The sequence below is a fragment of the Macaca nemestrina genome, chromosome 4, assembly GCF_043159975.1.
Source record: "Macaca nemestrina isolate mMacNem1 chromosome 4, mMacNem.hap1, whole genome shotgun sequence".
Classification (NCBI taxonomy): domain Eukaryota; kingdom Metazoa; phylum Chordata; class Mammalia; order Primates; family Cercopithecidae; genus Macaca; species Macaca nemestrina.
In genome coordinates, this window is record NC_092128.1 from 47,253,675 (window position 1) to 47,270,535 (window position 16,861).

Consider the following 16,861-nt stretch of genomic DNA (forward strand, 5'->3'; position numbering starts at 1 on the left):
AAGTGCTAATTGAATGACCAAGTGACAAAATCCAAGCACCTGAAGAGTTATCCATCTACACACTCTGAACTGTGTTTTGTAGCAACCAAAAAATGTGGGAAACTTGTTCTTTCTCATGACTTAGTAACTCAACACCAGTGCAAAGTGTTATCTTCACCATTGTATTCCCAGTGCCTAGCACAATACTGGCACATGGAGAATAACCATTAAATATTAATTTAATAAATGACTCGGCCGGGCGCGGTGGCTCAAGCCTGTAATCCCAGCACTTTGGGAGGCCGAGACGGGTGGATCACGAGGTCAGGAGATCGAGACCATCCTGGCTAACACAGTGAAACCCCGTCTCTACTAAAAAAATACAAAAAAAAAAAAAAACTAGCCGGGCGAGGTGGCGGGCGCCTGTAGTCCCAGCTACTCGGGATGCTGAGGCAGGAGAATGGCCTGAACCCGGGAGGCGGAGCTTGCAGTGAGCTGAGATCTGGCCACTGCACTCCAGCAAGGGGGACAGAGTGAGACTCCGTCTCAAAAAAAAAAAAAAAAAAAAAAAAAAATTTAATAAATGACTCAACTGCACACCTTGGTGATTTCATCCCATTTATATATTCAACTGACACTTGTTGAGTACCCACTAGGTGTCATGCTTTGTGCTGGGTATTGGGAACATAAAGGAGCCCCAAAAGTAGAGGTGCTGAATGTAATCAGTGTTGGAGGGACGTAAATGGGATTGGTGTGGTGGAGTTAGGGTACAGGCTAAGCCTTCCTTGAGGATGGAGGGACGTAAAGTGGACTGGTGCGGTGGAGTTAGGGTACAGAGTAAGCCTTCCTTGAGGATGTCAGGCCTCTGAGCCGAAGCTCAGCAGTCATAACCCCTGTGACTTGCAAAAGCTTTATTGCTCATACAAAGCCTGTTTGATGGTCTCTTCACATGGACGCGCGTGACAGAGGAGGATGCTTGCATTGTTTTGAAGAAGACCTGTCAAGGGGACAGGAGTAAGAGGCCCAGATGTCAAGTGGAGGGAAAAGCAATAGGAAAGGCATAGATAAGAGAGGTTCAGTGGGACTGCTGAGCAGGGAGTTGTAAAGGGCGAGATTGGAAAACTGTGTAGGAGCTAGATTTTGAAAGAACTTTGGACTTTGTTCCTCTGTTTCTCCGTTGAACTGTTCACTGGCTCCCCTATCTCCTTGAGAAATAGTTTTTGACTAGGTGTCAACGGCCAGAGCCAGTAAAAATTAGTATTTGTTCAAAATTGGAAATTGGCTTAGTCATCAGAGCAAAAGGGGAAGTAGTTGTAGGAATTTCGAGTTTGACTTCTTCTAAGTGTAAGGCAATTTGTAGGTAATAATCTAGCAGACCTCTTAAGAAGTCAACACTAGGAATGGGAGTCAAAATCCACATTGGGAAAAGGAATACCTATGAGGAAAAATCAGAAAAATAAATGCTTAGTTGTATGAGGAAGATGAGTGACTGGAGCTGATACAGGGCTGAATACTGGAGAGAACATTATAGAAGATGCTGCAAAAAGAAGCTGGGTGCTTTAAAGTGGAGTGTGTGGAGGCTGGGTCCCTGTCTTCCAATTCATTTTGTGATATTTGCTAACTTTTTTTGGTGACTTTCGTAATACTGGACTGGCCTGCTGAGTCCCTCCAGTGCAGGGTGGAGACGGCACTGACATTTGGATGTACCACTTCAATTCTACTGTGTTACATGTTTTGTGACTTTGAGTATTAGTATTCAAAGAGAGAAATCAGAAAAAAAAGGAACAGAGGGATATAACATTCTTTTTCTCTTCCCTTATAGAAAAAAACTAGAAGTAACCAAAAGTCAGCAAACTTAATCCTGTATCTTAAATAATCTTAGTTCTTAATCTTAAGTAATATTATTTGAATATTAACCGTCTCACATTGGAAAAAGGTGGCTTTTCATTTATTTTTACCAAATATTGGTAGAGGATTAAAATACAATTGATTGCAAAATGATATTTTATTAAAACAGTTTTTCATTTGGATTGTGGGAAAACCACTTGCCTTCTGTAACTTCATTCTCCACTGGGACATGAAGACTGTATTGTAATTTTTTCCCGCCTGGTGCTATCTATTGTCCCTTGCACAAATAATACTATTGTGCAGAGTGAATGGTAAAAACTGCATCTGCCTCCCTTCCTAACTCTGCCTTAGCGTGTTTGGAAAATCCCTCTTAACCCCATTACTTTCCTTATCAGTCTCATTGCCAAAGATGTTTTGTTGTTGTTGTTGTTGTTTTGCTGCTTTATCAGAAAAAGCAGTAGTATCAGCCTTTTTTCCTCTTGAGGTGCTTAAGCCTCAGTCTTTCTAAGTTTAACCTAATAACGATTTCCAAGAAACTGTAATAACAGAACAGAGAAAGGGTTTTTTATTTACTATTATAAATGGAAGGCTTTTTTGGCTTTTGAATCTATGGCAGATTCAGATCTAACTTGCAAATTTCCAGTTAACAATTATGATAGAAAAAATGTTATTAATTCATATTTCCTTACACATCGAATTCTCATATATTTGTTTGATCCTTGTGACATCCTGTGAGGTAGGCCAGGCAGGGGAACTCATCCTGTGCTAGCAAATGGAAGGACCACGGACCACATGGTTCATAAGTGGTGGAGATAAATCCCAAGTCTCTATCTAATTCACATTGTCGCCCTTTCCTAAGTGCTAGGAGGCTTTTGAAATAATTGGGCTTTCTCTCATCTCTTCTAGGGTGCTCCTTTTGGCTGGCAGTTGGCCAAAATCATAACCTTTTTATCATATTACATTGTTTTTAAAAGTATGGATAGGTGGATGCAATAATTAGCTTAGATTTTTTTTTTTTTGACCTTCAGTTCTTCTTGTAGCCAGTTAGGAAAGAAAGAGGACCTTAGCATTTGTGACATGAAATCCATGGTGAAGAGCCTGTTTATGACCCTTTGGAGAATAAAATGGGTTCATTTATTGCCATAGCGACAATGTCTTCAAATCTGAATGTGGAAAAATTCCCTCCTGATGTTATTCTCTTCCTTGTTTGCCTCTTTTTTTTATTTTTATTTTTCCCTGTTTCTCTATCTCTAAAATGAGTATTGGAATGTCTGTCATAGAAGGTTAGAACTAACACATGAAAAACTTAGCAAAATCCTTAAGATAAAATAGTAATGCAATCATGTTATTTTTTCTTCTCCCTTAAAAAGAGGACTTTAAACAAATTGGGCCAGAAGTAAATTCTGAATGGGGAGTGCTTGAAAGCTTGTAAGAGGCTGAGCCCCTCAGGAAGCAGACCCTGAGATGGAGACTGGCTTGCAGGGTATTTAGCAGGAAGTCCTCTTGGGGTTCACCTCAGTGCAGTGGCGAGGAAGGAAGCAGAACTTGACAGAGGGAGGAGTTGATCTGTGATGCAGGCCTAGTGACAGTCTTAGTCACTTAAGTGGGAATGGCCCTGCAGAGTTGTACCAAGTTGTAGTGCCAAGGCCCAGCCTTCACTGAATGTGAGCCACCCTGAGAAGTAGCTTCGGCTTTGGGCAAAGCAGCTCTCTTCAGCTGAAGCCATCCCAGAAGGGTGCTAGGGTTCGAGAACTGTCTACCCCAGCACTCCCAGCCATAGGGAGTGTCACTGATTTCCAAAGAAGGATCTGGGAGGTGCGTCACAGTACCTACCACCATGCTTTGCCTTGGCCTTGTGGTTCAAGGAGGATGACGTTCTGCAATCCCTGGGAGAGCTATCTTCTTAACAGTCAAAGGCAGCAATGTATTTTCAGGTGGTACCTTTTAATATCTCAGAAACAATTATGTACCTTTCATTCAATATGCTTCTGATATTTCAAAGTCACATAGGCCAGAAAGGAGTTGTGTGACATGTCTCAAAGGCTGACCGTGATAACTGGCATAAGAATGCAGTCCTGATTTTGAGTGTGCATATTTTTGTGCCTCTTAGGTGAGCCTGCAAGGTGTGTGAGGCCTGTGGGCACAACCTATTACCAGATGAAGACAGATCCCAAACATGTGGCAGGTCTGAGAGCCAGAAGATGGAACACAGCATTTCTTTATTCTCCCCAGTGAGTTCATTTGAATCACAGAGCAGTATCTGGGAGATACCACGTCATCTCCACATAGTCCTACTGTGACACAGGTAGCCACCAGAGAGTTGCTTGCGATTAGGAATAACCAGCTTGCTTCTAACTTCATCTTCTGGAGGGGAAAAAACAGAAGGGAATAAAGAAGAAAAACAGTTCTATGCTATACTTTCAAAATGATAGTACCAAAAGAAATCTCCAAATGACTTCTGTCTTTCCTCCAGCCCTGTCCCAGACAGCTAGAAAAACAGGGAAGTACCTTGAAATAGGCTATTGCTTTGTTTTTTTCCACCATATTTTATCTTTCCCTACAGCGGGGTTTTGTACATATGTAGAAGAGGTGACCCCTTTTCCTCTTCCATCATAGTTCACTATTTCATGAAGTAAAGTACCTGAGAAAAATTTAGTTCTTCTTAGTCAGGCATGGTGGCTCACACCTGTGATCCCAGCACTTTGGGAGGCCAAGGCAGGCAAGTTGCTTGAGCTCAGGAGTTTGAGACCAGCCTGAGCAATGTGGCAAAACCCCATCTCTACAAAATATACAAACATTAGCCAGGCGTGGTTGCACACGCTTGTAGTCTGAGCTACTGGGGAGGCTGAAGTGGGTGGATGGCTTGAGCCTGGGAGGTGAAGGTTTCAGTGGGCCGAGATCATGCCACTGCACTCCGGCTTGGGCAATGGTAAGACTCTGTCTCAAATAAATAAAAAAAAATTTTTTTAAAAGAATTTAGTTGTCCTTAATCCCTTTCCTTTTTTTCTGTTTCTTCCAAATCTTATCTAGGTTCTCTTTTCCATTTATGAGCCCCCCAAATAATCCTCGTAAAAGTTGATAAACCTTAGTGGATACTTCCATGCCATGCCAGAGCCGAATGTGAAATGAACATGGATGTAGGAAGGAACCAGTTTGAAATGTCCTCTGAGGTCGTGACACAGAATTCCTTGAGAATGTCTACAACACCAATGCCTGCTCCATCACTGCCTTCTGACGGACACTGCTATGTTTTCAGCACCAGTGTTCAATATTTTACAAGCACTGATATAAAATTTTATGTTTAGTTTCTGGTGCAGTCAGCTTATTTTTGCTGTGAAAAACAAGTTCCCTTTTGCCATGAAATAGGATTCTGTGGGCTAGCCTCAGAACTTGAGAAGAGTAGCTTTGTGTGTTCTGTGTTGTAAGCAGTTGGCTCATAAGTGACCTTTTAAACCACAACCTGTTCATGAGTTGGAGATCCTTTTAGCAGAAAGATGAAGCCAAAATCTGACCTGAAGAGAGAAGTTTTCCTTCCTTTGTATCACCAAAGACAAAGCATTTTCGTGATTTCTTTCCTGCATTGTGTTCCATTCATCTTGGATGGTCAGCCTGTAAAGGGCAAGGGCAGCCTGTGCTGGGCTGGAATTGACCTTTGCCAAGTAGAATCATTTTGAATATTATTTTGACAATGATGAGGAAGGGTATGTTATTGTCTGTGGTTTAGAGCTATGTAGTTGACTTATAATAATTCTTTTTTTGTTTGTTTGTTTTGGAGATGGAGCCTCAATCTGTTGCCCAGGCTGGAGTGCGATGGTGCGATCTCAGCTCACTGCAACCTCCGCCTCCCATGTTCAAGCAATTCTCCTGCTTCAGCCTCCCGAGTAGCTGGGATTACAGGCGTCCACCACCACGCCCAGATAATTTTTGTATTTTTAATAGAGACGGGGTTTCGCCATATTGGCAAGGCTGGTCTCGAACTCCTGACCTCAAGTGATCTGCCTGCCTCAGCCCCCCAAAGTGCTGGGATTACAGGCATAAGCCACTGTGCCTGGCCGATAATTCTTAATACTTTGTTTTGCTTTAAAATTTTAAAAGTCATGGACTCTTGTGATTTTCTTTGTATTCAGTTAAAAAGTTTTAAAATGTGCATTGGTTCTTGGCATGAGCAAATAGCATCGTTGAAACTAAGAAATGAGTCCCCATTTCACTGCATCATTTATCTTCTTTTTATCTTCCTCATAGAAAATTAGGAGTTGTGTTTGAGACTGTTTCTCATGGCTATTTAATTCTTAATAAACTGTCAATAGGCACTGAACTGATATCATTATATAAAGGAATGATGACACTGTTAGTAATAACAGGCAGTTGGTTAGGACATTTTTTTCAAAATGGTTATGGTATGAACTTAGTGTTTTCAGCTGACAGAAATTTTTTGAGGACTTACCTATAAACTGGGTTTATATACATATAAACTGAGTTTATTAATCCAAGTAAATTTTTCCATTGTAGCAAATGGGCAGAGATGAACATATCACCACAGCAGTAGTTTTTATATGCAGTTTAAAATTGTGCTCTCAGGGCCAGTATGACTAAAATAATAGAACTGAATATTTATATTCCCAGCTTTACCAAGGGTTCATTCTCTATGATTGTTTCCTGTAGCTACTAAGGATCAATTTATAAGAAACTGTTCAATTTATAAGAAAAACAAGAAAAGGAAATTGAGGGATCAAAACGCTGTGTAGGCATCTTTGGTAAACCTTGATATTATTTGGGGGAAAATGCCCTTGGGAAGTGTATGATGTGTAAACTTTTGTATAAAGAGACAGCTACTTTATAATAACTGGTGACAATGCATTTTCAATTATAGACATGTTTCATGTAGAAACACTTGGAGAAATTTAAAGGGGTTTAGTTGAAAAGTTGTTTCCAAATGGAATTTGAAAATAGCAGATGCTTTAAGTGCATTTGACAGAATTGCATATTGAGGCTTCATTAATGCATACATGGTGTTTGGATGTCTGCTTTGTTAAACTGGTTTTCCTTAGTTTATGATACATTATATGCTGCCACTGAGAAACATGAGCCAACCATATTTTCAAATTCTTCGCTTTACCTAGAACTGCCTTTCTCTTTCATAACCTGAAGCCTAAACATTTTTCCTGAGTGTAGTATCCATCCATCTATTCATTAGTACACAGCAAGGTGGAGTTACTTGTCTAACTCAATGATTGAGAGTGACTTGCCATTTTAGAAGATAAAGATCAAAGTCATTCCTTGAACTATATCCTGAAAAATATTCCTCTCCAATATGATCTGCAGTTTAAAACTTATTCCTTAGATACTTTTAGTTATGAGAAGAGTCCCTGAGGTTGTCCAAATCCATTAAAACCTAGGCACCGTTTCTCAGTGGCTTCATTCATTCATTCATTCATTCCACGTGTTTGTACTCCATTCTTATACTCAGATGCTCATGCTGGCTCTTGGAAGATGAATGAGAAATAGTTTCTCTTCCCAAGTAGAAAGACACAGATAGACGAAGTGCTGTAATATTATGTGATGCCTTACTATATTTGAGGTGTGGTCAGAGTGTCCTGAGAACACAGATGAGGGAGTAATTGCATTCCACGTGGACCCACAGATGACAAAAAGGAAGGAGTAACATCAGGAAATCTTCTAATGTCCTAACCTTGGAGCAAAGCCTTAAATTAAAGCTGCTTTGCATTTCCCAGTGTAGGAGTGAAGAAGGCAACCCCCTCAAAAGGGAATAATAGATGGAAAAGCACTGAGGTCTGCAAGAAAAAGCTCGATGAGAATTTGAGTGTGACTGAGCATAGGGCAGTGTGTGGAGAGTTGGGTTGGGTGTGAGCCTAGAAAAGTTGGAGAGCAGTTGATAAGGGCCTCATGAGCTGCTGAGAGCAGGCTGTCTCTTCTGCATTATCAGATGGCTGTCGCAGGTGGAGACAAGTGTCCACTTGATTACAGGCAGTGATTACACAGACTAGGCTGGTTTGGAGACAGTTCTTTGGTAAGTACCATGCCATGTCACTGCTGAGCTGAAAGTCCTCTCGAAGACTCAGAATTTGAGACTGGCAGGGGAACTTCAGTTCATTTGTCTAGCTCCTTTGTTTTATAGAGGAACCATCTGAAGGCCAGTGAGATTAGGGAACTTCTTTGCTGACCTTTAATGTTTATTACATATTACATATTACATAGCTGAATAGTCAAATCAGAATTCACCCACATAGACTGTTTGGATAAGAAATGAGATAATACATGGTGATGGCTCAGACAAGCTATCATCCCAGTTTTAAATAACTCCTATGAAAGAATGAGTTTTCCCCGGTAATGGCAGTTTTTGGTTCTTAGAATTTAAAGCACACTCTTAAAATAGTATTTCCAATAATAAAAGAACCTGACTGTTGAAGACCAGAGCATTTAATGGTAATGGCCACACCTTTAAACCACACCCTCATTCATTCACCCTCATTCATGCACCCAGTGATTATTTACATCCAGCCACACCCTCATTCACTCACCCAGTGATGATTTACAGTGAGGGTGTGGAGATTCTGAGAGGTTGATATCCTGACCCAGGTCACACAGGTAATAAGTGATGAGATTGAGGTTCAAATCCATGTGTCAAAATGCCAGGCTTGATGCTATTTTCCTACACTTGAGCATCTTGAGGATGGAACTTGGATCACACCAACATTTAAGAGAAGGGCTAAGAAGGAAGGTCTGGAGAAGGCTGGCGGGTGTGATAGAAGCAGTAGAAGATTCGAGAGGAAAGACTCCTGGATGGTGATATGAATGTGGCCACATTGAGGGGACTGGAGATCTTAGTAAAGCAATTTCAAAACACAGCTAAGGCTGGATTGCAGGGGCTGAGGAAGGTGAAGAAATGAAGTCTATTAGTGGTACTGCTGTGTTCAAGAAAGTGATGAGGAAAAAGAGCGGAGAGCCAGAAGTGAGGGAGGCAGCCCTGGGTGTCCGAGGGTGTTCCTGAGCGGTCGGAGCTGTGTGCAGAACTGTGTTGTGTACAGAACTGTGTTGGGAAGTCCATGCGCCAAGACTTCTAAGAGAAACATCAGTAGTGCAGAGTTTGGAAAGGCAATTCTGAGTGTACCTTTGTCTTGAAGTCTTTTAAATTGCAGTCAATCTACTGTCAGTTCAGTTGCTGATCCCTTGTAAGAAGAGGTCTCTGAAAGTTAAATGAAGTCATCTGTCAAGATATATAGACCCTTGATTGTTTTGCCAGCAAAAAGCTGTTTGCACGTCGTTATGAGGCTATATGGTATTCGTGGCTGTAGTTAGAAAATGATATCATAAATTAGTGCTTGGCTAAATGTTCTTAATTGGTTTCTATCCATATCGTTACTTTGTTCTGTCTCATGGACTTTGGGTTGTGTTTTCTGTCCTGTGTTTTGACCTCTACTGTTAATTTTGTTTTGAGATCATAAAAGGGCATGAGACTTCTTTAAAAGCTCATTACTTATTGGCATGTTTTCATTTTTGACAGATGAGTGTGTTCCTTTAGGTTTTTAAAATATACATTCCCAACAGTAGCAATCACTTATTTTGGGGATTGGAGTTATATCTAAATCTCACTCTGAAGCAAAATTATAAGTTTCCCTCCTAAAATTTTGGCCTTTTAAGAATCATTTTCTTTTGATGTGAATTGTGAGTTGATTTCAGTGTGCATAGTATTTCATAGGAGATGTCTTCTCTTTTTTTATGTGTTGAAATGCATTTTCTTTATTTCTCCATCTTTTCCTCATTTCTGGCTGAAGCTTTACTTACTATTCAGGGAAGAATCACTGAGCTTTATTCTCTCTATAATTCCTGGAGTTGCCAGAAAAGGACTAATCTATGTGTACTTTCTCTCTATGGGTACAACATCCTAGTCCTGTTCTGCTCTGCAAAATGTTTCAGAAACCAATTAATCTAAACCATTAATCTATAATTAATTGTGATCCCCCTCCCCATTCCAAGTGGTATTGTGCAAGTGGGAATTGTGATGGCTGTGTGTTTAGACCTGTAGGAGGGCCCAATCCTTACTAAATAAAGTGTCTCTGTTGCTTACTGCACAAGAAGACTGCTTTTATGCACCACATACTATGCTAGGCTCTGGGCACATAATGGTAAGCAAATTGATGCAGTCCCTTCTCTTGAGAAGCTTATAGTTTATGGAAAAGAAATCTGCTCCAAACAATATAGCAGAAAGGTAAACCAAGCCTAATAATAAGCAGGAGATATATTCCTCATTTATTATTGAACACATATTTATTAACTACTATGGGCCAGGCATTTGGATGAGGGAGTGAAGAAAGCAGTGAAACAAAAGGGTCACAGTCCTTTAAGGAGCTCTCGGGCAATACCTTTGTTTATATCTGTTATTGGGTGATAGCATTGATATGTTTTATATTATTTTAATATATTTCATATATTTGAAATGCATGTTTATAATACTGAATCTGACCAAGAAGTTGGCAAAGTATATGAACTTAGTGATTTTCTTAGAAAGATATAAAATTAAAATATGACAGAGGGTTCCAGCTATCAAATTATACTTCCTATTTATATTCATTTTTCCTAGTCAATAATATTTAATAATAAACTGTAATGGACATGGTTGTCTTCATATATTCTATATCTTTTTTTATAGTTATTGCCAGTTTCCGAGGAACCGTTCCATATGGCCTGTCATTGGAAATTGGAGATACAGTTCAGATCCTGGAGAAGTGTGATGGTGAGTAGCCTTATGAACAACCTCCTCAACATACGACTGTTTATAAAGTCTACAAATTCTGTCCATACTGCTATTAATCTCTGGAACTTTTCCAATAGTCACAGCAAGTCATTTTTGACAAAATTGTTTCCTGCATTTTTAGTGTTTGGCTAATGGAAAGGCATCATTTCCTATTTTTAAGCTGATTATAATATTATTTCCTTATAGTCATTAGATGCAAACAGAGAAAGCAGTTGAAGCTACCATATCTGTGGGAGTTCTTGACTCAGTGCCAAACTGAAGGTTTTTCTCAGAATCCTCAGGATCTAGTAGATCCCACAGGATAGGAAGAAGCAGAGGCCCAGAGCAGACATGCTTACCTGAGGTTGAGTAGCCAGATGCCTCTGGAGGGCTCCTGCCCAGACCAACTCTGCTCCAGACCTATAGTTTCTTCCCCTCAAACTTGGAATAAAATTATTCAATGCACTTGAATTATTATTAATTTGTATAGTAGGTAACTCGTTTAAGATACCTAATAGTTCTCAAATGTTTCCATTCCTGTTCCATGTAACATCCTTAAACACTAGTCCTTAAAAAGATTTCTCATCAAATGACTACTCTTTTTTTGTTTTTTTGTTTTTGTTTTTGTTTTTTGTTTTTCTTTGAGACAGGATCTCCCTTTGTCACCCAGGTTGGAGTGCAGTGGTGTGATCATGGCTCACTGCAGCCTCAATTTCCTGGGCTCAAGGGATCCTCCTGCCTCAGTCTCCCAAGTAGCTAGGACCACCGGGATACTCCATTATGCTTGGCTAATTTTTTTATTTTTTATTTTTTGTGGAGACGGAGTCTCACCATGTTGCCCATGCTGGTCTCAAACTCTTGGCCTCAAGTGATCCTTCCACCTTGGCCTTCCGAAGTGCTCAGATTGCAGGCATAAGCCACTGCACCTAGCTTTTCTTTTTCTTTTTTTCTTTTTCTTTTTGAGATGGAGTCTTTCTCTGTCACCCTGGCTGGAGTGCAATGGTACGATCTTGGCTCACTGTAATCTCTGCCTCCCGGTTTCAAGTGATGCTCCTGTCTCAGCCTCCTGAGTAGCTAGGATTACAGGCACATGCCATCACACTCAGCTAATTTTTGGAATTTTTAGTAGAGATGGGGTTTCACCACGTTGGCCAGGCTGTTCTCGAACTCCTGACCTCAGGTGATCCGCCCGCCTTGGCCTCCCAAATTGCTGCGATTAGAGGTGTGAGCCACCGCGCCTGGCCACCTAGCTTTTCTTGTTGACAAAATGACTACATTTTAGAGCCCCATTAGTATATCCCAGAATACCTATGTTTTTCTTCTTACAAGGTTTTCCTTACTAGGAATTTATATTATGATGACATTTTATCATATCAAGGTTTATTATAGATTAAACTGTATTCCCCCAGACAGAACTACTACATTTAGTTAGAGCCTAGCATTAAATGGTGGTGATATTGGAATGTTTATTCTGTCCACTGTGATTGATACCTTAAAAAATATAATAAGGTTTTCTATGTTATTACCACATATATTTTGTCTGTTTCTACTTTGTATACAGATAAATATAAAATTTATTTTGAATTGCTGTATGAAACTGGGCTCCATATTTAATAGGAGGTATTTTGTAATCTAAAATTTTTTCTGTATAGTATAATTGGACAGAGACCTCTCTATGACATTTTTGCAATTCTCAAGAAGTTTTGGTTTTTGTTAGAATAATTATTTACAAATGGATGTATTTCTTGGATCTGTCTTTATGGCAGCTGATAAACCCTGAGATACAGAGATTCTGATTTTCAGTTCATTCTGCTCTCCTCAGACTGATTTTAAAACTGGTAAGGGACGATATTTTACAATATATCCTTTTAAGAAAATGTATTATGAGGAGGAAAAATGCTTAAATACAAAGCTCAAATACGTTTTGTATTAAAATTTTAACTAAAATTTAATTATTGAAAACATTCTGTTAGGCATAATATTTACTACATAGTATAATAATTTTTTTTTTTTTTTTGCCAATAAGCAAAATGGTCTTTACACTTGAAGAAATACAATATATATGCTGATTTGTTTTAAACTATAAAAAGACATGTAAGGACAGTGCTGCAAAATTGATTCAGAATTGCTAGGAGCTTAAATCCAGCAGTCCTTGAGCCCGCTTATTGGCAAGGCATGCGACCTAAGGCCCCCAAGATACCTGCAACCTTGGATAGTACTGAACCTTACACATCGTACGTTTTTTCCTTTACATGTGATAAAGTTTAATTTATAAACTAGGCACAGTTGACAGTGACTAATGATAGAATAATTACAACAATATTCTGTTCACAGTTTCATGAATAGAAGATTCATTTTTACCTAGATTTTAGCAACCTCAGCGTATGGTTTTTTCCTTTCCTTATTAAATTCAAGAACTTTCACCTTTTCACTTAAAGCACTTTATGGCTTCTCTTTGGCACTTTCCAGTTGCCAGCATCACTACTCTTGTGCCTGGGAGCCATGATTAAGTAAAATAAGGGTGACTTGAACACAAGGACTTTAAAACTGTGATCCTCAATCTGATAACTGAGAGGGCTAGTAAATAACTAATGGGGGCGTAGCATTGACAGTGTGGATACGCTGAACAAAAGGATGATTCATGTCCTGGGCGGAACTGAGCGGGCAGGCACGGGATTTCATCATGCTACTTAGAATGGCATGCAGTTTAAACCTTATGAATTGTTTATTTCTGGAATTTTCCATGTAGTATTTTTGCACCCTGGTTGACCATGAGTAACTGAAACCGTGGAAAGTGAAACCACAGATAAGAAGGGCCTACTATAATAGTTATTCTACAGAATAAAAATTATGCCGAGCTTTTGGTCAGCCATTGTGCTGATGAAAATGTGCCAGTTAATTCTGGCAGTGAATGAGGGCTTTACACTTCGTATGATATGAGACTGATCTTAACCCAATATGGTGGCCTTAAGGATGTGCAATTCACATCATGTCTGTTGGCCAGGTACTCTTATTTGGTGGCAGAGTCTGGCCTTTGTAGTCAGGCAAGTAGAATTTTGAAATGTATGAAATCTTGTGCAGATTCTTGACTTTCCCTGTGACATAATGTGGCCTTTCGTAAAATGGGAAGAAGTGGTGCTCAGAGAGGTCAAGTAACTTGGCCAAGATTAAACAGACAGTAAGAAGCAAAGCCAGAACTGAAGCCCAGTGCTCTGATTTTAAAACCTTTATTCACATTATGGATATTTCTGTTTTTTATAAAAATTTTTGATACAGTTTTTTAAAAATGGTTTTATTAATAGAATTCTTATGTGTGCTCACTCGAGCTATTTTGTAGCCTAAGGCCGATACTTACCATATTTATCCACAGAATCTTTACATGTATGGTAAAATTTCATGGCAAAGAACAGATTGATTTGTCATTATCTTTAAAATATTACAATGGTTTATCAAAATATGACCATGATTATTTTTCCACAGGCTGGTACAGAGGATTTGCCTTAAAAAACCCAAATATCAAGGTAACAATTGTTATTTCTAACTATAATTATGAAATTTATTAAGAAATATAGTTATTTAAATTATTTCTTTATGCAATTGAAATTACAGTTGGGACTCAGTTGAAATGCCAAATGATAATGCAGATTTTCATAATTTTGGAAATTCCTTTGAACTTGGATTATAGTTAAGATATGCTACTCAAATGATAATCCTATTTAGCTCTTGAAAATTGTACTGAGAAGACCTTAATAAGCTCATTATATGTAAACAAAATCTTTTTGAAGTAGTAGTTTCTCAGAGAGCTAAATTAAAATTCAGGCAGGGGAAATATATATTCCAAAAGAAATATTAAATAGCAGTATTTAATCTTTATGTTTTCCACAATATCATTTGCAAAATATTGGTTTGGAGAAACAAGTATACTTAGCGGCATGTTAAGAGTCCCTTTGGGTTTGGTGGGCTGAAGCGAGGAAAACAATATTATTAAAAAACCCATCTTTCTTACCATTTCAGGCAGAAAGTAAGATTCATTATCCTTGATACATTTCTATAAATCCTCAGGAATTATAGCAAGAAGTAATGTCATTTTTGTTTTATCTTTTATTTGTATAGTTTGCGATTTTGACACTAATCCTTACTAATATCTGTATTTTTCTATCTTACTCTAATCTCCTCAGTCTTCACCTATATTTCCTATATTCTCTAATATTTTCACATATGTCATATTTATTTTTTTGGTTTAATTCTAGCTTCAGGATTGTAGATAAGAAATTGTATTTTCATTCTCAAAATACACTTTTGCCTTTTTCCTTAAATATGCCATTTTCTGGGACATTCAACTGTGTTTAATTACTTCACATATTTTAGGTCATCGTAAAGGGGAACCGTAAGGGACAAAAGAGTATACGAATTGAATTTTTTAAATACTTTAGTCTTCATTTAACATTGTTTTTATATATCTATGAGGCACATGCAAATATAGCTTCAGTATTTAATGAATTCATTTAGACCATGTTTGAGAAGGAAACTTAGTACGATTTCTGTGTTATTTCTGTCACTTCTAATAGACCTCGTGTCTGACTTTTCCTGATTAGTTAGAATTACTCTATTTGTTGATCCCACCATATTGAAAAAAACAAGTGAGTTTTAAAAATCTGCATATATTTTTTTTTACCACTATTGAATGGAAAGAATTTTGCTTATTAAATTTTATTTTATACTTGGATCCACAATGGTGATATGTATATATTCAAATGACATTTCTTTTCTTAAATATTTAATTGAGTTTGTCATTTAATTATGCATTAGAAATTCTTCAGAGGATAATTGCCATTTAATGAACAATCAAATTGATGCTCATTTTTTTGTTGTTGTTTCTTTCAATTTCCCATTTAGAACAAAGAAACAATTTCTTTGCCCTTTCATTTCCCTGCAATAAAAAGCTTCAAGCTAACAGGGCTTCTTTTGTTTGGTTTCTGTTCCATCAGAATGGCAGTATGCTGATTAACTGCTGCTGAGTTGTCATCAAAAATCTTCCATAACACAGAATATACATATTATCTCTAGATTCACAATGATATTTTTTGTATGTATATTTTCAAGAGAAATATGAGTGTTTTGGGGAGAAAAAAAGAACTACCACCAAAACAAAGAACCTTTCAAAACTATGCAATACTTATTTTAAAAACTCTTAGTATATGATTTTTATGTAGAATTCATGAAATTTCCTTATTTCCTGTTTAATAAACAATATATTTTCTGAGCAAGATTAAATTTTTTTGATCATGTTTGTTTAGAATGTCTCTAAATTTGTAAAGTAGTTAATGGTAGAAAATGAAAGGATGGATCTTAAGCCACAGTAGATTTCATCCAAGAGAATGTGGTAGAGATGTTGCTATTCCCTATTCCTGATATTGTCATGATTGTATGGCTGTGTCTTATACAAATGACTTGTGAAACCAACCCTGCCTTAACAGCCGGCATCGTAACCTTCATGTTTCCTTTTTCAGGGTATATTTCCTTCCAGCTACGTTCACTTGAAAAATGCCTGTGTGAAGAACAAAGGGTAAGAATGAGTTTTATTAGTAGTTGGAGGATTTTCACAGAACCTTTGCTTCTTTTGGAATTCGAAAGGCATAGTAATTGTCTTGAAAAATGAACTGTAGAAGATCATACCGTTGTCTGTGTTCTTTGTTAAAGATATATTGCATTAAGACCGTTGGTGGAGAAAATTAAAGAACCCCATCTGTGCATGCTGGACAACAGGATCTGAGGGACTGGAGGTCTCTCAGTGTCCACAAATCAGGGAATCAGCCTACGCTTGAGCAGGAGTTGGTTCTTTTTGGTTTCTTGCTACTTAGGGAAGCATGTCAGTCAGACCCATTAAATGCTGTCATATTATCTCAAACCCCAGGAATTTCCTAGGTTCACCACTGATTATAAAATGCATAGTGTGTCTTTCTCTAAATGGGCATAATAACATATTCTTGTGTGACCACTTCACAAAGCCATTATTCTGTTTTAGAGAATGTCATTTATATGATGCTTTGATTGAGCTCATTGATCACCTAGTATTTCTAATACATTAAAAAAATTTCTAGTCTATTTCTAAAAGAATGTGAAGTGGCAGTCACTTTAACATAATTCCTATAAGATGTAGCAGAGTAAAACAGAAGAACTTGCCTGTTTAAATAGTTAGCATGAGCAGATCATTCATTATAAGGGGCCATGGATTTAGACACAAACATTTGGTGTCAGTGTCACAAGGGCTGTTCACATGATCAT

At 38.1% G+C, this 16,861-nt stretch overlaps 1 protein-coding gene across 7 annotated transcripts in view; it reads left to right on the forward strand.

Moving 5' to 3' along the window:
• The window catches only part of LOC105475271 (dedicator of cytokinesis 4), a 474,119-nt gene that overhangs the window by 188,784 nt on the left and 268,474 nt on the right, over positions 1 to 16,861 (forward strand). For all 7 annotated transcript variants that reach the window (XM_011730368.3, XM_011730372.3, XM_011730365.3 and 4 more), the window contains exons 2-4: positions 10,493 to 10,576; positions 14,057 to 14,097; positions 16,087 to 16,142. In XM_011730368.3, the coding sequence (XP_011728670.2) occupies positions 10,493 to 10,576; positions 14,057 to 14,097; positions 16,087 to 16,142 (181 nt within the window). The remainder of the gene's footprint in view (positions 1 to 10,492; positions 10,577 to 14,056; positions 14,098 to 16,086; positions 16,143 to 16,861) is intronic.